Source organism: Panthera onca, chromosome B4 (assembly GCF_046562875.1).
Source record: "Panthera onca isolate mPanOnc1 chromosome B4, mPanOnc1 haplotype 2, whole genome shotgun sequence".
In the NCBI taxonomy this organism is placed as follows: domain Eukaryota; kingdom Metazoa; phylum Chordata; class Mammalia; order Carnivora; family Felidae; genus Panthera; species Panthera onca.
Window position 1 is genome coordinate 133,894,038 of NC_138345.1, and position 24,052 is coordinate 133,918,089.

Here is a 24,052-nt window from a genome sequence, read left to right on the forward strand (position 1 = left end):
CTTCATCAAAATTAAATTTTTCCGAAGCATCTGGGTGGCTCAGTTGGCTGAGCGTCTGACTTTGGATCAGGTCATGACCTCATTGCTTGTGGGTTAAGCCCCACGTCGGGATCTCTGCTATCAGCATGGAGCCCGCTTCAGTTCCTGTCTCCCTCTCTCTCTGCCCCTCCCCAGCTCGTGCTTTCTCCCTGTCTCAAAAATAAACTAAAAAAAAAATTTGTAATTAAAATTTTCTGCTCATCAAAAACTGAAAAGGTAAGTCTTAGATTGTGAGAAGATATTCATGATGACAAAGGACTTACAATCAGGTTATATTTTTTAAAAACTCCTAAAACTCAATTAAGAAAAAAAAAAAAGACCACCCCAATTTTTTTTTTCAATCCAATTTATAAAAATGGGCAAAAGTTGTGGACATTTCACAAATGAAGGTATAAAACTGGCTAATGACCACATTAAAAGATACTAAACATCATTAGCCTCTTCCCGTAAGCGGCCTGAGGTGATCTCTAAAAATGGTTCGCTATTCACTTGACCCGGAAAACCCGACAAAATCATGCAAATAAAGAAGTTCAAATCTTCGTGTTCACTTTAAGAACACACGGGAAACTGCCCAGGCCATCAAGGGTATGCATATCCAAAAAGCCACCAAGTATCTGAAAGATGTCACTTTGCAGAAGCAATGTGTACCATTCCGATGCTACAATGGTGGAGCTGGTAGGTGGGCCCAGGACAAACAGTGGGGCTGGACACAGGGTCGGTGGCCCAAAAAGAGTGCTGAATTTTTACTGCACATGCTTAAAAATGCAGAAAGTAATGCTGAACTTAAAGGGTTTAGATGTAGATTCTCTGGTCATTGAGCACATCCAGGTGAACAGAGCCCCCAAAATGCGGCGTAGAACTTACAGGGCTCATGGTCGGATTAACCCATACATGAGCTCTCCCTGCCACACTGAGATGATCCTTACTGAAAAAGAGCAGACTGTTCCCAAACCAGAAGAGGAGGTTGCACAGAAGAAAAAGATATCCCAGAAGAAACTGAAGAAACAAAAACTTATGGCCCGGGAGTAAATTCTGCATGAAATACATGCAAATAAAAGTAAAAACAGAAAAAAAAAAAAAAAAAAAAAAGATACTAAACATCATTAGTAATTATTGCGAAAATTAATAGAGAAATCTCACTACAGTAGTCTCGGAGGCTAGGAGGGGAGGCTAGAAGAACCTACCACTCAAAATCAATTATAGGAAAAACTGTCAATCACAGACCCAACAGAAGAATGTCAACAGGAAAGAACTGTCAATTGCAGGCCCCAACAGGGAAAGATGCACAGTGCGTCTCCTACAAGAAATCAACTACCCTTTCGACTCAGCCAATGATAAACTGTTGTCTCCAATGGACTTTCATTCAAAACAGCCCCTTCAAACCACCTCCTTCTCCAGAAAATAACATTCCTCTCCTTTGTTTGGTGGATGTGCCTACAGTTTTGCTCTAGCTTGCGTGTTCCAGATTGCAAGTCTCTCCATTCCTGAATAAACCCATTTTCGCTGGGAAAATAACTGCTTTATTTTTAAGGTTAACATTATGAAAATGCGGATCAAAACCACTGTGAGGTCTCACTACATACCTATTAGAGTGGCTGACATAAAAAAGACTGACAAGACCACGTTTTTGTCAAGGACACGGAGAACGGGAACCCCCACCCGCTGCTGGTGGGAGTGCAAAATGGCATAAACACTTTGGCAGTTTCTTCTAAAGCTAAAATGTACCTAACACACCACTCAGCAGTCCCACTTGTATTTACCCAAGAGGAAAAAAAAAAAACTCCATGTTGGCACAAAGACCTTCATGTGCTTTATTGATAACAGCCAAACCATGGAAATAGCCCAACAAATGGTGAGTGTATAACCAATCTGTGACATAGGCACATGGTACATTACTGGAGCACCTGGGTGGCTCAGTCAGTTAAGCATCTGACTCTTGATTTCAGCTCAGGTCATGATCTCATGGTTCGTGAGTTTGAGCCCAGAGTTGGGCTATGCACTGACAGCACAGAGCCTGCTTGGGATATTCATTCGTTCATTCTCATTCTCATTCTCTCTCTCTCTCTCTCTCTCTCTCTCTCTCTCTCTCTCTCTCCCCGCCCCTCCCCTGCTCGGGTGTGCACTCTCTCTCTCTATCAAAATAAATAAACTTAAAAAAAAAAAAAAAAGAAAGAAAGAAAAAGAAACACACTACTGAGGGGTAGAGGTAGGGCGGGTTAAAAACAAACTACTGATAAACATGACATGACCAAATCTCAAAATCGTTATGCTAAGTGGAAAAAGCCAGATGCAAAAGACTAAATACTGGATGAAATTCTAGAAAAGAACATAAAGAAAATAAAGCAATGGAAACTCTCATACCATGCTGGAACAGAGTAAAACCGTCCTGAAAAAACTTGGCCATTTCTTGCTTTGCTTTTTTAAGATTTTATTTTTTATCTTTTTTTTTTTTTTTTAAGTTTATTTATTTTGAGAGAGAGCTAGCACAGGGAGAGCACAGGCAGAGAAAGAGGAAGAGAGAGAGAATTCCAATATACTGGCCTGATGTAGAACTCGAACTCACAAACTGTGAGACCATGACCTGAGCTGAAATCAGAGTCAGACAATTAACTGACTGAGACACCCAGGTGCCCCTAAAGATTTTATTTTTAAGTAATCTCTACACCCAATGTGGGGCTTGAACTCACAATTCCAAGATCAAGAGTCACATGCTCCACCAACTGAGAAAGCCAGGTGCCCCTGGCCATTTCTTATAAAGTCAATCATATACTTTTCTGCTGACCCAGCAACTCTACCTCTGGTATTTATTTAAGAAAATGAAAATATTTGTCCACAGAAAGAATGTTCACAGAGCTTTATTCATAGTAGCCAAACCTGGAAACCATTCAATTGTCCATCAACAGGTAAATGGATAAATAAACTGATACAATGGAATACTACACAATAAACGTGAATATACCGCTGGGGCATGTGTGTGGCTCAGTTGGTTAAGTGGCCGACTCTTGATCTCAGCTCAGATCATGATCTCATGGTTCGTGAGTTCAAGCTCCAATTCGGGCTCTGTGCTAAAATCATGGAGCCTGCTGAGGATTCTCTTTCACTCTCTGTCTCTCTCTCTCTCAAAAAATAAACAAACATTAAAAAAAAGAAGATGGGGGCACCTGGGTGGCTCAGTTGGTTAAGCGTCTGACTTCACCTCAGGTCATGATCTCACAGTTCGTGGGTTGGAGCCCTGCGTGGGGCTCTGTGCTGACAGCTCAGAGCCTGGAGCCTGCTTGGGATTCTGTGTCTCCCTCTCTCTCTGCCCCTCCCCTGCTTGCGCCCTCTCTCTCAAAAATAAAATACAACATTAACAACAACAACAAAAAAAAGATGGTATGTTTAAAAAAATAATAAAAATATATTGGATGAATGAGTAAAATAAAGTAAGTTGAAACAGGGATTAAGCTAGTATATGAACGTATGCCATTACTCCTATATGCTTGCAAGAGGAGGGGTTACAGATTTGATTTTTAGCTTGTTAGCCACAGAAGCAAAGAATAGAAAACAATCGGTTACATGACTGCAGCCAAAAGATCAGAAAAAAAGTATTTCCACAATTTTTGGAACAGGGATATGAGAAAAATTCACTCACTGATCCTCACGGTGGACAAAATTCTCAACAATACCCTGAGTTTTTACACATGGAGTTTCATTAGGCTATAGTTTTTGTTTTTTTTTTTTAATTTTTTTAACGTTTATTTATTTTTGAGACAGAGAGAGACTGAGCATGAATGGGGGAGGGTCAGAGAGAGGGAGACACAGAATCTGAAACAGGCTCCAGGCTCTGAGCTGTCAGCACAGAGCCCGACGCGGGGCTTGAACTCACGGACCGAGAGATCATGACCCGAGCCAAAGTCGGCCGCTTAACCGACTGAGCCACCCAGGCGCCCCTAGGCTATAGTTTAAAAGGTCTTGTGAGGTAACAACAAAATGAAATTCGGTTCAAGCCGTTCCATGAGAGGTCGTGACACATCTCTAATGGTCTAGATCATTCTAAAGGCAAGCATTTGATATTCAGGGATGAATGGCATCAGGGCAGATGTCACCTCCACAGAGGGCTCTTCCAGCCCCTGACATTGAGCAATCCAAGATGTCGTCACATTACCCCATTTTATTTTCCGCATAGCCCTTACCCCTGGTTGGCACTGTTTACACATTTACTGTCTAATTCTACTGACTGGAATGGCTGCTCCATGTGGATAATGACCTTAGCTTGTCTTTTTCATCATCGTGTGCCTAACATGTAGTGGGTGCTCAACAAATACTCTGAATGAGAGAACAATCTGTTATTTCCCACAACCACTCGATGGCAACCACATCCCTCCAACTCAGACTAAACAACACGGGGTCACCACGCATATAAAGACAGACCGCAAACTTTGCTGGGCACACTCTCACGGCCCTGTACCAGTCCCTCAGGAGTGAATGCTGGCTTCTCAACATTTCCAGAATCAGACTCTCCTCACACCTCCTCTGACTACTCTGGCCTCACGACATCCTGTCCAATTTTGCCAGAACCTCTTGCCAGGTCTTCCTACTCCAACCCTTGCCCCCTCACTACTCCCCGGTTATTCCTAGTACGCCAGAGAGAAAGACCGAATCTTGCTGTTCCTCTGTGAACCACCCACCCGTGTGGTTCCACCTCACTGATAGTGCAAGCCCAAATCCTCACCAGGGCCTCACGGGCCTCATGTAAGCAGGAACACTTCCTTTCTAGTCTCTCACCCAACCCAGCCCCAGGGTGTCTGTGATGCTGTGGAACTTGCCAGACTTTTTCCTACGGCCGTTTATCTTGCCTGGAATACTCTTTCCTCAGAGACCAGTTGAGCAGATTCCCTCACCTTCAAGTGGATTCCAATCTCACCACCCAATTTAAACATGGAATCCGCCCCCTCTTAAGAGCTCCCACAAACACACAGGACTCACTAGGTGGCAGGGACGGTTCTGAGCCCTTCAGCTTTCCTCCTGGGTTCCCATGTGCCAAAACCATTTTATTTCTGCCCTTCTCCACCCCAACCCCTGCGCGGCTCCTTCACTGAAACCCTGCGTGTTTGTGAAATAGTCACCAGCCACCTGCCCAAGTCCCGGTGGCATCTCTGTGGAACGCTAACCACTAGGAACTGCTCCAAACAAAGCTGTATGTTTTCATCTGCCACCGAAAAGAGGGTGTAACTACCAATGTCACAGCTTCCTAAGGGGCCAGGAGTGCCTGGTGACGGGGAATCAGGGAATCTCGTGCCTCTTGAGTTAACTTTCCTGAAGAATTCTTAGCCAAGGGAGCAACTCTTAACACTTTCTGAGACCACTATTAGTGAAAAGCCTCAGGGGCATAGCTGGCTACCTTCCTCCCCACACAACCCACCTTAAAAGCCTGGCTCTCAGAGCAGTTCTGTATTCAGAACGGCCGTCTGAGCATATTCTCAAGCAGAAGACACATCAGAGAAGTGCCCGGGAGAACTCAGAGGGCCTTGGGCTTATCCCCAGAACCCAAATACGATTCCCAGTGTTCCCAGCGGTGGCGGCAGAGAAATCTTCCAGATCCCCCAGACCTATTTCAACACAAGACACCCCTTACTTTTATCTTCCCAATAAATAACGACACCTTATCTTCTTTGGGCTTCACAGTCCTAATCCCTTCATCTTTCTTCTTGGGTTCCATGTTCCAAAAACATTTTAATCTCTGTTCTTCTCCACGGGGCTTAAAGGCTCCCATCCGCCTCCTCAGATCTGGTTAGTAGTGGAATTCTCAAGTGACCAGAAGTGAAAACCCTCATGGTTCCTTTCTAATCTTTGTTCAAATTCTATGCCATCTTTTATTTCACTGTATGCTTTTTTTTTTTTTTTTGATACTTACGTATTTTTGAGAGAGAGAGAGAGAGAGAGAGAAGGAGAGAGAGAGACCACAAGCAGGGGAGAGGCAAAGAGCAAGGGAGACACAGAATCTGCAGCAGGCTCCAGGCTCAGCTGTCAGCACAGAGCCCGACACGGGGCTTGAACCCTCGAACTGTGAGGTCATGACCTGAGCTGAAGTCAGACGCTTAACCGGCTGAATCACCCAGGCGCCCCTCACTGTATTATTTCAACAGGTACTGGAACTAAGCTGTTCATCTCACAAAGCAACGCTAATAATCTGTTTCTGTAAAGCACTTTATAGTTTACAGAGTATTTTTTTTTTATATTCCTTCTGTCACTTGAGGCAAACAAGATGTCACACATCTGCTAGAGAACACACCATTAACAATGAACACTTTTTCTCGACCTCTGAATTACAGATACAGAGTTGGAACAGAGCGGTGGGGGCAGGGGGTGGGGGCAGTAGTTTTAAAGTTCATTTGTATTATTGATTTATCACAATTCAGGACAATTTTAATGTTTATTTATTTATTTACAGAGAGAGAGAGAGAGAGAGAGAGAGAGAGAGAGAGAGAGTGAGGGGGAAGGGATAGAAAGAAAGGGAGAGAGATCAGGCAGATTCCACGCTCATAGCAGAGCCCAGAGTGAGGCTCAATCCCACGACCATAAGATCATGACCTGAGCCGAAATCAAGATTTGGCACTTAACTGGGCCATCCAGGTGCTCCAAGATTTTATTTCTTATTTTATTTTTTATTTTATTTCTTCTAAGTTTATTTATTTTGAGGGGGGGAGGGGCAGAGAGAGAGAGAGAGAGAGAATCCCAAACAGGCTTTCTATTGTTAGTGCAGAGCCCCATGTGGGGCTTGACCCCATGACCTCAAGATCATGGCCTGAACAGAAATCAAGAGTCAGAAACTTAACTAACTCAATCACCCAGGTGCCTCTATTATCTTTTTTCATAGGCTCTACGTTCAATGTGGGGCTTGAACTCACGACCCTGAGATCAAGAGTCGCATGCTCTACCAACGGAGACAGCCAGATATCCCAGCAGCAACCTTTTATATTTCTTTTATAGTTCCCTGTGTCTTTCAAAAGGCACATGGTAAATACTCATTAAAATATTTTTTGATTGCTTCGAGTTGTATAATTCCCACAGCCCTCTTTTTACTTCACTAAATGGGTAGCTCTAATGGGGACACTTAAACTTGTTTATGAACTTCTAGATACATTTGTTTCCACATCAGACAGGTAATGTGCCAGTGCCACAATAAGGTTTGAGGAAAGCACTTCTCACACAATAACAGCATGAACTCTCAATCATCACATCTATGACCCACAAAAGGATCTACAAAAATTTTTTATTAGACTTCTAATTTTTAGAGTTTTAGGTTCAAAGCTAAATTGAGTGGAAAGAGGGGCGCCTGGGTGGTTCAGTCAGTTAAGAATCCGACTTCGGCTCAGATCATGATCTCATGGTCCACGAGTTTGAGCCCCGTGTCAGGCTCTGTGTTGACAGCTAGCTCAGAGCCTGGAGCCTGCTTCAGACTCTGTGTCCCCCCCCTCTCTCTCTGCCCCTATCCCGCTCATACTCTATCTCGCTCGGTCTCTCAAAAATAAATGTGAAAAAAAATTTTAATAAAAAATAAATACATTGAGTGGAAAGTACAGAGATTTCCTATACGCCCCTGGCCCGCATACATTCATGGCCTCCCCCATTGTGAACATGTCCCACCAGAGCAGCACATTTGTTATAACTGATGAACCTACATGGACACATCGTTATCACCCTAACTCCACAGTTTACTTAGGGCTTACCCTTGGTGTTGTACATTCTGTGAGTTTAGGCAAACGTATGACACGCATCCACCATTACCGCATCACATGGAATACTTTCACTGCCCTAAAAATCCTCTGTGCCCTTGTCTCTTCATCTCTCCCTCCCCCTAACAACCACTGATCTTTTATGGTCTCCATGGTTTTACCTATTCTAGAATGTCATATAAGTGGACTCATACAGCATGTAGTCTTTTCAGATTGGCTTCTTTCACTTAGTTATACACATTCAAGGTTCCTCCATTGTCTTTTCATGGCTTGCTAGATCGTTTCTTTTTAGCACTGAATAATATCCCATTGTCTGGATGGACCACAGTTTATCTCTCCATTTGCCTTTTGGCAACTACGAAGAAAGACACTTATGAACGTCCATATGCAAGTTTTTGTGTGGACACAAGCTTTCGACTCCTTTGAATAGAGACCAAGAAGTACAATTGCCGGATGGTAGGGTTAGGTTATGCTTAGCTTTGTTAGAAACCATCAAACTGTCTTCCAAATTGAATGTACCATTTTGCATTCCCACTACCAGTGAATGAAAGTTCCTGCTGTTCCGTATCCCTGCCAGCATTTGCTGTCAGTATTCTACATTTTGGCGATTCCAATAGGTGTATACTGGCACCTCGTTTGTTACATGATGTAGGGCATCTTTTCATATGCTTACTTGCCATCTGTTGTGTCTATTTTTTTTTTATTTTTTTTAACGTTTTTATTTATTTTTGAGACAGAGAGAGACAGAGCATGAACAGGGGAGGGGCAGAGAGAGAGGGAGACACAGAATCTGAAGCAGGCTCCAGGCTCTGAGCCATCAGCCCAGAGCCCGACACGGGGCTCGAACTCACAGACCGTGAGATCGTGACCTGAGCTGATGTCGGACGCTTAACCAACTGAGCCACCCAGGCGCCCCTGTTGTGTCTATTAAGATCTCTGGCCCATTTTAAAAATCAGGTTAGTTTCTTATCATTGCATTTTAAGAGTTCTTTTTATGTTGTGGATCTTGGTCCTTTATCAGAGATGTCCTTTGCAAATATTTTCTCCCAGTCTGGCTCTTCATTCTCTTGACAATGTCCTTTTGTAGAGCAAAAATGTTTAATTTTAATGAAGTCCAGTTTCTCAATTCTTTCTTTCATGGATCACACCTTTGTTTTTCTAGAAAGTCATCACCATGGGGCACCTGCCTGGCTCAGTGGGTAGAGCGTGGGACTCGATCTCAGGCTTGTAAGTTCAAGCCCCACAATGGGTGGAGATTACTCTTAATAAATAAATAAAAATCTTGGGGCGCCTAGGTGGCTTAGTTGGTTAAGTGTCTGACTCTTGATTTCGGCTCAAGTGAACATGTCACAGTTGTGAGACTGATCCCCTCTGCTATCAGTGCAGAGCCTGCTTAGGATTCTCTCTTCTCCTTCTCTTTCTGCCCCTCCCCTGCTCATGTGCTCTTACCTTCTCTCACTGTCTCTCAAGAAGAAAAAAGTTAAAAAAGTCATCGCCATCTCCATGATCATCCATATTTTTACCCTATGTTATCTCCTAGGGGTGTTATGGCTTTGCATTCTACATTTAGGTCTATGATTCATTTCAAGTTAAATTTTGTCAAGGATTGAGGTGCCTGGGTGGCTCAGCCAGTTAAGCATCCAACTCTTGATCTCAGCTCGGGTCATGATCTCAAGGTTCATGGGTTCGAGCCCCCCATAGGGCTCTGGGCTAATGGTCCAGAGCCTGCTTAGGATTCTGTCTCTCCTTCTCTCTGCCCCTCCCCTGTTTGTGCTCTCGCTCTCTCATAAAATAAATAAATAAATAAACTCAAGAAAAATTAAAAAAAAAAATAAGTTGTCAAGGATGTATGGTCTATGTCTGGATTCTTTTTTTTTTTTTTTTTTTTTTTTTTTTTTTTTTTTTTTTGCATTTGGATGTCCAATTGTTCTACACCATTTGTTGAAAGGCTACCTTTGCTCTATTGCATTGCCTTTTCTCCTTGGTCAAGGAGTCAACTGTTTTTATGTGGGTCTATTTCTGGGCTTTCCATTCTGTTCCATTAACCTATTTGTCTATTCCTCACCAATACCACATTGGCTTGATTACTGTAGCTTTATAGGAAGTCTTGAAGTTGGGTGGTATCAGTCCTCTGGAGATGGAGAAACCAAAAGACTCCATGAAACTCTGCTCTTTGCCCGGTGCCTGGGTGGCTCAGTCAGTTACGCATCTCACCTCGGCTCAGGTCATGATCTCGCGGTTCGTGGGTTCGAGCCCCACGTCGGGCTCTGTGCTGACGGCTCGGAGCCTGGAACCTGCTTCGGATTCTGTGTCTCCCTCTCTCTCTGCCCCTTCCCCATTCATTCTCTCTCAAAAATAAACAAACATTAAAAAAAAATTTTTTTAATCTGCTTTTTGCTCCTTTTCCCACTTCCAATCTTGCTAGGACCTGCACACCTCACTTCACACAAGCCTCGTAATGCACATAGTGCACACCTTCCTTGTAAGGGACAAGGAGTTGATGATTTCTTTAGAATAGACAACATCTAAAGGAGGACCAGTTGAGAACGACCAACAGAACCATCATATGCGTATTCCAGACCACTGGTGCTAGACATCTCAATGCCAAAACCCTCTGGCGCCAAGGAGTAACACTTGAGCCTTTGTCTTTGTTCTAACAGGTTCCTTGATGCCTGAGAGGGCACATACACCAGACTATAAGCCTCAGTCAAAACCCCAGATCCTGAGCAAAGATGAGACCCTCTCCTTTCCTCTCTCAGTCTCCCAGACACTCTGTACCTGCACTCTCTTTGCACCTTCAGTAAACTCTCCTCTCACCTCCTGCTGGCCTGCATTGGATCTCTACCCTGCGTGCAGCTAGGGATCCTCTCGGCTGGTCCTGTAGGAACCCCTCTGGATCCTTGGACCTGGTCTGCCCACATCGCTCAGACTTTGCTTTTTCTTTTTTTTTTTTTTTTCTTTTTCATGTGTATTTATTTTTGAGAGGGGGGGTGGGCAGAGAGAGGGAGACACAGAATCAAAAGCTGGCTCCAGGCTCTGAGCTGTCAGCACAGAGCCCGACGCAGGGCTCGAACTCATGAACCACGAGACCACAACCTGAACTGAACTCGGACGCTTAACCGACTGAGCCACCTGGGCGCCCCTGACTTTGTTCTTTCTCAGTGCTTAGTTATTCTTTTTGCCTCTACATACAAACTTTAGAATCCACAAAAGAACTTGTGGGATCTTGAGATTGAACTGAATCTATAGATCAAGTTGAAAAGAACGGACATCTTGACAATATGGAGTCTTTCCATCCATAAACATGAAATATCTCTCCCTTTATCTTTAAATTCTTTCATGAGTTTCACAGTTTTCCTCATACAGATCTTATACGATATAAATTTTTAAAATGCAACTGATGTATTCAATATGGAGTTTGTCCATGTAATTGCTGTCTTTGAGGTCAGGGCCATGTCTGTTTAGTTTTGTTTTGTTTTGTTTTTTAAAGTTTATTTATTATTGAGAGAGAGAGAGAGGCAGAGCGTGAACAGGGGAGGGGCAGAGAGAGAGGGAGACACAGAATCTGAAGCAGGCTCCAGGCTCCGAGCTGTCAGCACAGAGCCCAACGCAGGGCTCAAACTCACAAACCGCGAGATCACAACCCGAGCAGAAGTTGGGACACTGAACCGACTAAGCCACCCAGGCGCCCCTGAGCCATGTCTGTTTTCAAGCAGCAGACGGTCATGACAACATCTGTAGGTGTGGGTATGGGAAATGCTGATGAAGAGGAAGAGAATCTGATGGATTCCTTTAGAATCTGGATTCTAGTCCCAGCTCAGCCACTAACTTGCTGTATGACCTCTGGCAAAAGATTTCCCTTTCTAGGACTTAATGAAGGGGTTAGGCTAGACCAGTGGATCCCGAAACTGACCCAGGGCTCAACTCCCAGATACTTTTTTCAATAGGGTCTCGGGTGGGACGTGGGGAAATCTGTATAATTAAAATCTTCCCCTGGTGTTGCTGACTTGTTTGGAGTAAAGGCTCCCAACTTTTCACAATTCATGGGGCAGCCAGTGTTTCAGTAATTGTTTCATGACTCCCTAGGTCTCCAGAAATACCTAACAGTTCTGTTCATTAAGCAGATAAGCCCAAACAAACTCAGTATTTCTGTCCCAAGAACGGAATGCCTGTTTAGCACCGCACACCTCCTCAAACCTCGGAATCAGGAATCATTTCTGGTTCCACATCACGCACAATACTTTCTATCACAACAACATCTAACAAACAGCTTTGCAGACACAGGATGGCACCTAAAGGAATGTAGTGTGAGCTCCTGCTGAAACTACCTCAAGCCGGCAGCTTTGTGCAGCACCGGACAGATGTCACTTGTGTTATGGGCTCAACTGCATCCCAACCTCTTTAAATCTGTGACTGTGACTGTGTTTGGAGACAGGGCCAAGATATAATCAAGGTAGGGGCATCTGGGTGACTCAGTTGGTTGAGCATATGATTTTGGCTGAGGTCATGATCTCACAGTTTGTGAGTTCAAGCCCCGTGTCGGACTCTGAGTTGACAACACAGAACCTGCTGAGGATTCTCTCTCTCCCTCTCTCTCTGCCCCTCTCCTGCTCTCTCTTTCTCTCTCTCTCAAAAAATAATAAACATTAAAAAAAAAAGATATAATCAAGGTAAAATGAGGTCATGTAGGTGGGCCCTATGACTGGTATCCTTGTAAGAAGAGATTAGGACACAAACACGTGCACACAAATGAATGACCACGGGAGGACACAGCGAGAAGCTGGCATCTGCACGCCCAGGAGAGAGGCCTCCGAAGAAAGAAAACCTGCCGACACTTTGATCTTGGACTTCCGGCCTCCAGAAAAAGTAAACTTCTGCTGTTTACGCCACACAGTCTGGGGCACTTTGTTACAGCGAACTAACACGCTAGGGTCAGCCAGGAAATTTTCATTCAACAGAAATACACATTTCTGCCCTTTAGGTCACGATCTCATGGTTTGCCAGATGAAGCCCCACGCTGGGCTCTGCACTGACAACACGGGATCCTGGTTAGGATTCTCTCTCTCCCTCTCTCTCTCTCTCTGCCCCTCCCCTGCCAGTTCTCTCTCTCTCTCTCTCTCTCAAAATAAACAAGCTTAAAAAAATATATTTCTGCCCTAATAGTGCACCTGATTCTTTGCTTCAGCAGATACCAATAAGCAGTCAGAAGAGGTGCCTGAGGCCAGTGATTTAGGTAACCACTGGGAGGTAGCAGTGACATCTAGGACGAAGTCAACCAAGAGCTGGAGAAGGGTGGTAGCAGTGGGAACGCAGCAAGTGGACATATGGAGATATATATTACAGGTGAGAAGTTCTGCTTCTTTGCAGAATTTGCAGAAGGAATTGTGAGTGGCAGAGAGCAAAATCAAGGCTAATTCCTAACTTTTGGTTAATAATGTAGTTCTATTTCTATTGTGACTACAATCTTTCATTCCACGATTGTAATTAAGAGCCTGCAAAACACCGTGCAATGTCCAAGGTGCTGGGACGCAGAGGTGGGAAAGAGAAGGTGTCTGCTCTCACTTAATTAAGAGTGTGGGTACAGGTTTCCCCAGAACTAGAACACATAGTTAAAATTTTGTTTGGAACCACAAAAGATCCTGAATAGCCAAGCAAATCTTGAAAAAGAAGAGCAGGCTGGCACTATCACAATCCCAGATTACTACAAAGCTGTGGTAATTAAAACAGTACGGTGTGGACACAAAAAATGGACACACAGATCAACGGTAAAGAGTTATGAGCACACGGGGCGCCTGGATGGCTTGGTAGGTAGAGCATGCGACTCTTGATCTTGTGGTTGTGAGTCTGAGCTCCACACTGGGTATAGAGATTACTTAAAAATAAAATCTTGGGCAGGGGGCACCTGGGTGGTTTAGTCAGTTAACCATCCAACTTTGGCTCAGGTCATGACATCATGGCTCGTGAGTTCAAGCCCTGCATGGGGCTGTCTGCTGTCAGCACAGAGTCCACTTCAGACTCTCTCTGTCCCCCTCTCTCTCTGCCCCTCCCCTGCTCATTCTCTCTCTCTCAAAAATAAACAAACATTTAAAAATAAATTAAGTTGGGGCGACTGGGTGGCTCAGTCGGTTAAGCGGCCGACTTCGGCTCAGGTCATGATCTCACGGTCCGTGAGTTCGAGCCCCACGTCGGGCTCTGTGCTGACGGCTCAGAGCCTGGAGCCTGTTTCAGATTCTGTGTCTCCCTCTCTCTCTGACCCTCCCCCGTTCATGCTCTGTCTCTCTCTGTCTCAAAAATAAATAAACATTAAAAAAAAAATTAAAAAAAAATAATAAATAAATTAAGTAAATTAAGAAAAAAAAAAAAAAAGGAATAGAGAACCTGGAACAAAATCCACACATATGCTTAATTAATCTACAACAAAAGAGGCAAGGATATTCAATGGACAAAAGATGATCTCTTCATTAAATGTACTGGGAAAACTGGATATCTACACGCAAAAGAATGAAACTGGACCACTTTCTTACACAATACACAAAAATAAACTCAAAATGAATTAGAGATCCAAATGTGAGACCTGAAACCATAAAACTCTTAGAAGAAAGCAGAAGCAGTTAATTTCTTTGATAATGACACTAGCAACATTTTTCTGGATACGACTCCTCAGGCAAGGGAAACAAAAGCAAAAATAAACTATTGGGATTACACCAAAATAAAAAGCTATTGTTGCACAGAGAGGGAAACCATCAACAAAAGGAAAAGGCAACCTACTGAATGGGAGAAGATATTTGCAAATGATATATCCCATAAGGGATTAATACCCAAAATATATAAAGAATATAACTCAAAGCTAAAACAAAACAAAAATCCCAAAAATCCAATTAAAAATGATCAGGGGAGGGATGCCTGCGTGGATCAGTCCAGCTCTTGGTTTTAACTTGGTTTTAACTCAGGTCATGATCTCAGAGTTCGTGAGTTCAAGCCCCTTATCAGGCACTGAGCTGACAGTGCAAAGCCTGCTTGGGATTTCTCTTTCCTTCTCTCTCTGCCCCTCCCTGGCTTGCTCTCTCCCTCCCTCCCTCCCTCTCTCTCTTTCAAACAAACAAACAAACAAACATTTAAAAACTGGGCAGGGGTGCCTGGCTAGCTCCGTTGGTAGAGCATGCTCAACTCTTGACCTTGGGGTTGTGAGTTAGAACCCCACGTTGGATTTACAGATTAAGAAAATTAAAATTAAAAAAAATGGGCAGAGGACCGGAATAGACATTTTTCCAAAGAAAACATACAGATGGCCAACAGACAAATGGAAAGATGCTCAATATCACTCATCATAGGGAAATGCAAAACAAAACCACAATGAGCTATCACCTTACACCTGTCAGAGTAGCTAGCATAAAAAAGACAAGAAGGGGCACCTGGGTGGCTCAGTTAGTTAAGCATCCAGCTCTTGATTTTGGCTCAGATCATGATCTCACAGTTTGTGAGATTGAGCCCACATCAGGCTCTGTGCAGATAGCATGGAGCCTGCTGAACAGTCTCTCTCCTTCTCTCTTTGCCCCTCCCCTGCTCATGTGCATGCACTCTCTCTGCCTCTCTTTCTCAAAATAAATAAATAAACATTTTTTTTTTTTAATACAAAAAATAGGGGCACCTGGGTGGCTCAGTTGGTTAAGCGTCTGACTTCAGCTCAGGTCATGCATGATCTCTTGGTTTGCGAGATGGGGCCCTACGTTAGTTGTGCAGAGCCTGCTCGGGATTCTCTCTCTGCCCCTTCCCCACTTGCACTCTCTCAAAATAGATAAATAAACTTTAATATGTATGTGTGTGTATATATATACATATATACATACATATTAAAATAGATATGTATGTATATAAAATACATATGTATATATACATACATACGGATTAAAGCCCTTGGAATAGTGGCTAACAAGAGCAAGCATTCGATAACTCTTAGCTATTACAATTCAGGGAAGCAGAAAATAAATAAACACTAAATAGTATATTGTGATAAGTTCAATGAAGAAACTTTAAGTTTTTTTTTAATCTTAATGTTTTTTATTATTTATTTTTGAGAGGGAGAGAGAAAGACAGAGCACGAGTGGGGGAGTCACAGGGAGAGAGGGAGACACAGAATCCAAAGCAGGTTCCAGGCTCTGAGCTGTCAGCACAGAGCCCCTTGCGGGGCTGGAACCCACAAGCTACGAAAGTATGACCTGAGCTGAAGTCGGATGCTTTAAAAATTTTTTTTTTGTTTATTTATTTTTGAGACAGAGAGAGACAGAGCATGAATGAGGGAGGGTCAGAGAGAGAGGGAGACACAGAATCTGAAGCAGGCCCCAGTCTCTGAGCTGTCAGCACAGAGCCTGACGCGGGGCTCAAACTCACGGACTGTGAGATCGTGACCTGAGCCAAAGTCAGCCGCTTAACCGACTGAGCCACCCAGGCGCCCCAGTACAAACCAGACCCGACCCTGCTTAGCTTCTGAGATCAGACAAGATCGGGCGTGTTCAGGGTGGTGTGGCCGTAGATTCAATGAAGAAAACTTTAAGAGGTGATATGGTAGAGAGCTTCACAAACTACATTGGGTGCTCAGGAAAGGCCTTTCTGAGGAGACAACATTTGAACTGAAACCTAAATGGCAAGAAGCAGCCAGACATGAGAGTATCTAGGAAAAGAACATTCTAGAAAGAAACTACAAGTGCAAATTCCCCAAGGCAAGAACAAGCTTGGCATGTTCCAGCGACAGAAAGAAGGGCAGTAGGGCTGAAATTCAATGAGAAAGGAACAAAATGAAATGGGCTAGGCAGGTAGCTGACAGATCATATAGGCCCCTATAACTCAAGGTAAGGAATCAGATTTTAAGAGTGATGAAGGAACCAGGCACGTGTTTTAAGAAGGAGGAGGGCATAGTTTGATTTATATTTTATGTTTGCAGCTTCTATGCATTTTTATTTTTATTTTTATTTTTATTTATTTTTTTTTTCAACGTTTATTTATTTTTGGGACAGAGAGAGACAGAGCATGAACGGGGGAGGGACAGAGAGAGAGGGAGACACAGAATCGGAAACAGGCTCCAGGCTCTGAGCCATCAGCCCAGAGCCTGACGCGGGGCTCGAACTCACGGACCGTGAGATCGTGACCTGGCTGAAGTCGGACGCTTAACCGACTGCGCCACCCAGGCGCCCCTTTTATTTTTATTTTTTGTAAGTAATCTCTACGCCCAACATGGGGCTCAAACTCAGGACCCCAAGGTCAATAGTCTCATGCTCTACCCATTGAGCCAGCCAGGTGTCCCTGATTTATATTTTAAAGAGATCATTCAGGCTGTTAGGTGAAGAATAGGTTTTCAGTTGGCAAGTGAAGACACTGGGAAAATAGGCATCTACTGGAGGACCACAGGCAGGAAATGATGGTGACTCATCCGGGGTAGTAGCGTAAGGAGGTAAGAGGGCAGATTTGGGATGTGTCTGAGATACAAATCAACCAGACTGGTACTTTATACGGCAATTTCCGCTGTACAAAGATCTGGATAGTCTGCCTAATACTAGTCACAGGTGTTTATGTTTGCAACATAGATTTAGATTTGCAGCCTTAAGGCTTTAGATTCAGACAGACGTGGATTTGAACTCTGGCTCTATCACTTAGTCACTGTGTGACCTTACACAAGTCACCTGCATAGCCTCCTACCCCGTAAAATGGGGATAATGAGATTTAGCTCAAAGATAATGCACACACAGCCCCCCACACAGGAAGAGCTCAACGGATGAGAGCTGTTAGCATTTTTATCAGTTACTGGACACCTCCACGTTCATTCCAATTAACTAACTGCAATAGTTCTTTTCCTGACCTCCCTGCTTCCAGTTCCACCTGCTCCAATCCATCCTCAACTCTGCCGTAGGACTTCACCTAAAGTATATACCCATCCGGTCACTTCCCTTTCAAACACTGTAGTGGCTCCCACTGCCCACAGATTAAAACTCAAATGTCTTAGGGTAACATCCGAGGCCCTTCAGACTCGGAACTGTGCCTTGCCCACCTATTCAGCCCCCTTCCCGCAGCCTGGCTTATAGCCATGTCAGAATTTCCACCTGATGTTTTTTTATAAGTAACAGCTAATTGGTCCAAGTGTCGGATCAATGGTTAGTGCCATTTATCACTATGTGTGCATCTATCACAGGAAACCAATGGCATTTTCAGACTCAATTGTCACCAGTGGGAAAAAATGCTCTTGCAACTCAATTTGTCATACAAGTCCCACATTTTGTGCTCTGCAGCCAACCTTTTGAAGAGGTCAGGACGATATTCAAGGAATTGCTGCTGTTGCTATCCCCACAACACCCATCATATTTAGAAAGGGGGGGCATAACATTCCCGTGGACTTCCACATGCTTATCTCCTGTCCTACATGAGGGAGTGGACTATTTCCTTTGAATGCTGGCTAATAGATTGCAAGCAATCAGTAGATTGCTAATAGATTGCTAAAGTGATCGGCTGAAATGAGCAAAAGGCACGACTGCCTGTCATGAGGATTCAGTAAAACACTCAAAAGCACCTGGCGTAAGTAGATGTTCGTGAAATACTTGTTGTCTCTGAACCCGGATCAACAATGTGAAAAAGTGTGGTTTAGTGAAAAGTTGTTCTGGCTCCAATAAGGCTGGTTTACTTAGCCTTCCTAAGCTTAAGTCTCATTTCTAAAAAAGATAAGAACTCCTCCTGCCTTTTAAGTGTGTTGTGAGGATACAACTGGTTACAGGATAAATGAAAACATTTAGCCCAGACAACACCTGGTACCCATCACAGACATTAGGAAACAGAGTGCCCACCTTCCCTTTAACAGACCCATAGGGACTGAAAAAAATCGCATCTCTCGGGGTGTCTGTCGTGTTTGTGATGACAGACTGCCTGCCACCTGTGTAGACCTCTCCCCGTGTATTATGAAATACAGTCCTCAAAAATGGGCATTTGAGAAGCGTCTACCAATTAATTTTATACATCCTGAAATGGTTATCACCACATTAACCGCCAGTATTTCCTAAATAAACAGTTTAGGTTCCTTTAACTGATACTTCAAAATCCCTACTTACATTTCTCATGTTCATTCCAAACATTTGCTAGGAGGTGGACCTGTCAATAGGAAGGACAAAATTATTATTATTATTTATCACCAATGCCCTCAAAATAATTGTTACTTAGAAGACCCAAAACAGTTGGAATATTCAGAATGCAACCAACTCCCCATCTGGCTCCCTCTCAGTTGTGACTTTGCCTGAAGGACTCATCGCAGCACAGCCAAGACCCGAAAGAAATATTAAAAATAATAGCTGTGTCGTAGCAGTTTGGGTTGCGTAGGTACAGTTTGTTGACAGTCGGGAAGGGCAAGCAGATTCAGCAAAAGTATTTTAAACTAGCAGATGATGAGGTCCCAGGATGTTCGAGTTCTTGAGTTTTATGCTCATCCAAGGCAGTTATCCTGAAAAACCTTTGACTTATTCAATGTAATGCTCTATCACTGCTCCCTGATCTAACAAAACTCTCTAGGACACAATGTCTTCATCTTCCAAGGAGGCTAATAAAAAAGCTTACTAGGGGAGTTAATTGTGAGGCATTACCTACGACAACGTAATTGAAAGTGCTTTTTTATGCGTTGCAAAGCACTACTTACATATTAGTCATTAGTTTTCCTAAGTCCAACCATTTTTACGGTGGAGGAAAGTGTTGCCTATTAAGAAAAAAAAAAAAGATAAAAGTCTTCCCACGGGCGATTAGGGCTGAGCTCGCCCGGTTATTGCCACTCATCAAACCCTTCCAGGTTTTCAAATCCTGTTTCACGTACACGTTTTCCTCATCCTGGCGCAGTGCGGGCCAGGAGCCACATGTCCCAGGTTCGTATCCCAGCTCTGCCTCTTCCACAATTCCAGGACACATGCTTGTATCCCGTGTGCCTCGGCTGCCCCCTCGGGAAGGAAGAGGCGGTGACTGCTCCTGGCCAACCCGCGGTGCTTAATAATGGCAGTTATCCTCCGTCAGCCCAGTTACCACTCCCTTTCTGTTTCCCCTCCCCCCACCCCCGCACAGTGATTGCAATCAAGGCCGGGACACTGCAAGTCCCAGTCGCTCCAGGCCCGGCGCTGGGCTAATTGCTCTGGCCGGGCGCAGCCCCCCCCCACCTCCGAGTACCTAAGACAAAAGGGGGAGGGGTCTCGTCGCCCCCGCCCCCACGGCGAAACCCGGGGGCGGTGTCCCAGCTCTGCCGGCCCCCAGCTCAGTGGTTCTCCAGGGCCTGGTGGCCCGCTACACCCCCGGCGCCTCCCACCTACACGGCCGGCACTGACCGCCCCCCCTGGCCTGGGCCCCGGTGCCCAGGCGAGCCCGCGCCGCGCTCCTTCGCGCTCCGGCCGGACTCGCTCCCCAAAGGGCTTCAGCCTTCCAGCCCCAGGGAGGGGCCGGCCGCGCGCCGGGGGCGGGGGCGGGGCAGGCGGGGCTGCCGGCGGTTGGCGCTCGGAACCTGCGCGCGCCCCAAGCCACGTGGCCGCGGGCCCGGCCCCCCCCCCCCCCCCCCCGCCTTTCCGGGCTGGGAATTGGCGGGGCCTGGGAGACCACCACCTCGCCCCTCCGCTTTTACCTCCACAACGTACCAGTGGAGCGCCAGGGGCTGGAGCTGCCCGTTGTCGTCCCATTTTGCAGACGAGGCAAACTGAGGCCTGCCCAGAGTCACAGGTGGCAGGGCAGCGTCAAAGCTGTTAGCACCTTGTGGGCCCGAGGTCACGACCAGAAAGAGTTAGGCTCCTTTCCTTTAGATCACATTGGAATGGAAGCTCCATGAGGACAGGAACTGTGCCACCCTCCTTGCCCCTTCTCCCAGAGGTCTTGTAAAATAATTGGGGGAAGCCCAGCAGACGTGGGGGATTTGGTATAGAAAAGAGCACCCAACCTGCAAATCAGTGATTGGGGGGAATCAATCGATCCAATTTATGGGTTAGGGTAAAACAGGAGACCAGCTAGGAGGCTCCAGTGGCATCCAGGGGAGGGATGATGGTGGTCTGGATTTAAGCAGTGCCAGTAGGGATAGAAAGAAATGGAAATATTTGAGGCAGGTTTTGGAGAATTAATGGGATTTGTTGATGGGTTGAAAGGGGGGATGGATTTGCTGATGGGTTCAAAGTTCTTGAGTGCTTAGTAGAGCTGTGTAATGAGATGGGGAAAACTAGAAGAGAAATAGGTATGCAGTAAGGGAATAAAGTGTTCTGTTTTGTGGCTCATGATGCAATTTCCACTTGTCATCTATAAAGATGGGTATAGGAGTCTGGAGCTCAGATGACAAACACATGGGCTGGAGATGTGAATTTGGGGCATATAAATGATATTTAGAGCACTAAAAATAAAAGACGTCACTCATGGTGAGAAGTAAAGAGAAAAATGCAGGCCCAGGACAGGGCCCTGGAGAACGCCAATATTTAGGGTTCGGGCAGAGGAGAAAAGCCCTAGAAAGGAGAGAAGGCTGGCCAGAGAGGCAGGAGGAAGACCAAAGGGGACCCAAGAAAGGACAGCATTTCAGGAAGGATGGAATGATCACTTATGTCAAGTGCTGCTGAGGGAAGAAAGGTGTGGCTGTACATCAGAGAAGCTGTGTGTGAACTTAACAGAATCATTTTTGGTGGAGTGTGGGGACAGGTGAAGAAGGAGAGGCAGAAGTAGAGGTAGTGCATGCAGACGAGTCTTCCAAAAGATTGGGGGTGGACTAGCACAATACAAGGGATGGAGAAGGTGGGTTCCAGGGATTTATTTGTATAGTTTGGGTGACACAAGAGCACATTCGTGTTGCTACTGAGAATGATCCAGTAGCAAACAAGAGATCAATGACCCCCCGAGAGAGGAGCAGTGACTCACAAAAGGGAGACCCTGAAAAGAGAGGGGTGTAGGAGGTCCATGTGTAAAGGCACGATTCAGGTTTCTCGTAATGTTTATTGATTTTTTGAGAGCAAGAGAGAGAGAGAGAGAGAGAGAGAGAGAGAGCGTGAGCAAGGGAGGGGCAGAGAGAGAGAGGGAGACACAGAATCCGAAGCAGGCTCCAGGCTCTGTGCTGTCAGCTCAGAGCCCAACGAGGGGCTCAGCCCCACGAACTGTGAGATCATGACCTGGGCTGAAGCTGGACACCTAACCAACTGAGCCACCCAGGCGTCCCCGAAGGCATGATTCAGACCAACCAGAAAGGGTACCTGCCGTACATACAGCATGAGACCCAGGCCCAGGAGCTCTGTGGCAAAGGAATGGCCACATGTTTCGGTGGCCACTGTTGCTTAGCAACCTGTGTTGAACAAGATGTTTCAACTGAATTCCTAATTAACAGTCATTTCAACTTATGCTAACGGTTCCTGCCACTGGGGTCCCCACTCTGCTTCCTTCCCTTTCTGAAAGTCTGGTACTTTTGTTGAAATGCTCTGAAACTGGAAAGCTCAAACGTCTACTTTCTTGTACTGTTGATATATGTATGCATCAAGATACAAAAATTAATACATCACAGAGCAGATGGATTTAGGGACTCTCAACTTGATTTATTTATTTATTTTACATTTATTTATTTTTGAGAGAGAGAGAGAGAGAGAGCGAGAGCGAGCACAAGTGGGGGAGGGGCAGAGAGAGAAGGAGACACGGAATCAGAAGCAGGCTCCGGGCTCCGAGCTGTCAGCACAGAGCCTGAGGCGGGGCTTGAACTCACAAACGGTGAGATCATGACCTGAGCTGAAGTCTGAGGCTTAACCGACTGAGCCACCCAGGCGCCCCTAGGGACTCTCAATTCTATTTATTTTTTTTATTATTTTTTTTAACGTTTATTCATTTTTGAGAGACAGAGCATGAACGGGGAAGGGGTAGAGAGAGGGAGACACAGAATCTGAAACAGGCTCCAGGCTCTGAGCTGTCAGCACAGAGCCTGACGCGGGGCCCGAACTCACGAACCCGTGAGATCATGACCTGAGCCGAAGTCAGATGCTCAACCGACTGAGCCACCCAGGCGCCCCGGGACTCTCAATTTTAAATGGAGGATGCCAAAGACTGCAAGTTAAAGATCAGAGCCCTCCAATGAACTCCAATTGCCCTCTTGCCCTCTTCTCCATAGGCATCTCAGACTAAGCAGAATCCTTAATGCCCACTATTTAGCCACCCAACTTCACTCATTCATCTTCCAATTTTTAACTATTAGAAAACATACTCCCAGCATCTACCCATTTGACATGTCTTCCCAGAGTCCTTCTGGATTCCTCACTCTACCCCCTCCATACAATGAATTACTGCCTCCATCACATTTCTCAAAAAGTCTACTTTTCAGCATGCCTCGGTGGCTCAGTTGGTTAAGCGTCCAACTCTTGGTTTTGGCTCAAGTCACGATCTTGCGGTTTGGGGGTTGGAGCCCTGTGTGAGGCTCTGCCCTGCTGGTGTGGAGCCTGCTTGGGGTTCTCTCTCTCACTCGCTCTCTGCCCCTCCCCCACTTGTGCGCATGTGTGCACACGCACTCGCATGCACGTTCTCTCTCCCTCTCTCTAAATAAATAAATAAATAAACTTAAAAAAAAATCTACTTTTCTGCATGCCCTCTGAGTCTGCCCCATTCCAAGTAAACATCATCCTTCATCAGGATCATTACAAAAGCCTTCTAACTGGTTTTCCTGCTGCTTCTCTCAACCCACCTCTAATCCGTTCTCCACACTGCAGCCAAAGAGTGGTCTTTCAGGGCAAAACCAAATTGGGGTGCCTGGGTGGCTCAGTCGGTTAAGCATCTGACTCTTGATTTCGGCTCAGGTCATGATCTCATGGTTCTTGGGATGGAGCCCCACGTAGGGCTCTGAGCTGGCATCAGGGAGCCTGCTTAGGGTTTGCTCTCTCTTTGCTCTTCCCCCGCCTGAATACATGAGCTCTCTCTCTCTCTCTCTCTCAAAATGAATTTAAAATTTTTTTTAAAAAGCATAATCACATCAATTCACTTCCTCATTTAAAACCTACAAAGGTTTCCCATTACATTCTCCTGACAACTAGAGCTGTTCACCACCCTCCCTAACTTCTGTGTCTCGGCCTGGAATGCCCTTCCCCTAACAACCTTCTCATCCTAACTGGCTACTTCTCATCCCGAGAGTCATATCCCTTTCTAGGCGCTCCCTTCCCTACTCTACATCACAGCACCCTGCCAAGTTCCTTCTCAGTGGAACCATATGCTGTTTTCACTGTCTCTCTGCAGGAAGGAGGCAGTGAATTCCATGTGGATGGACAGAGATGTTCACCCATGTTTCCCAGAGTCCAGCA

The 24,052-nt window shown here is 45.2% G+C and overlaps 1 protein-coding gene, 1 long non-coding RNA gene and 1 other non-coding gene across 12 annotated transcripts in view; 1 reads left to right on the forward strand and 2 right to left on the reverse strand.

Moving 5' to 3' along the window:
• The window catches only part of LOC132693683 (uncharacterized), a 189,912-nt gene extending 189,085 nt beyond the window's left edge, over positions 1 to 827 (forward strand). Inside the window, exon 2 of the long non-coding RNA XR_013556631.2 lies at positions 500 to 827. This is a non-coding gene — a long non-coding RNA (uncharacterized LOC132693683). The remainder of the gene's footprint in view (positions 1 to 499) is intronic.
• LOC132677018 (uncharacterized) overlaps positions 1 to 20,188 on the reverse strand; it is a 76,641-nt gene extending 56,453 nt beyond the window's left edge. For 5 of the 10 annotated variants that reach the window (XR_014137992.1, XR_014137989.1, XR_014137993.1 and 2 more), the window contains exons 1-3: positions 19,594 to 20,188; positions 19,423 to 19,479; positions 18,845 to 18,884 (exon numbers count right to left, since the gene is read on the reverse strand). Coding sequence is in view for 2 of the 10 variants with exons in the window: in XM_081796275.1 (XP_081652401.1) it covers positions 18,845 to 18,846 (2 nt within the window). In the remaining 8 variants the exon portion in view is untranslated. The remainder of the gene's footprint in view (positions 1 to 18,844; positions 18,885 to 19,422; positions 19,480 to 19,593) is intronic. The other 5 variants (XR_014137994.1, XR_014137991.1, XR_014137990.1 and 2 more) reach the window with 5 other exon arrangements.
• On the reverse strand, positions 7,175 to 7,281 carry LOC132660503 (small nucleolar RNA U13). The gene has a single exon (XR_009601842.1). It is a non-coding gene; the product is annotated as a small nucleolar RNA U13 (small nucleolar RNA).
• Positions 20,189 to 24,052: the final 3,864 nt, after the last annotated feature.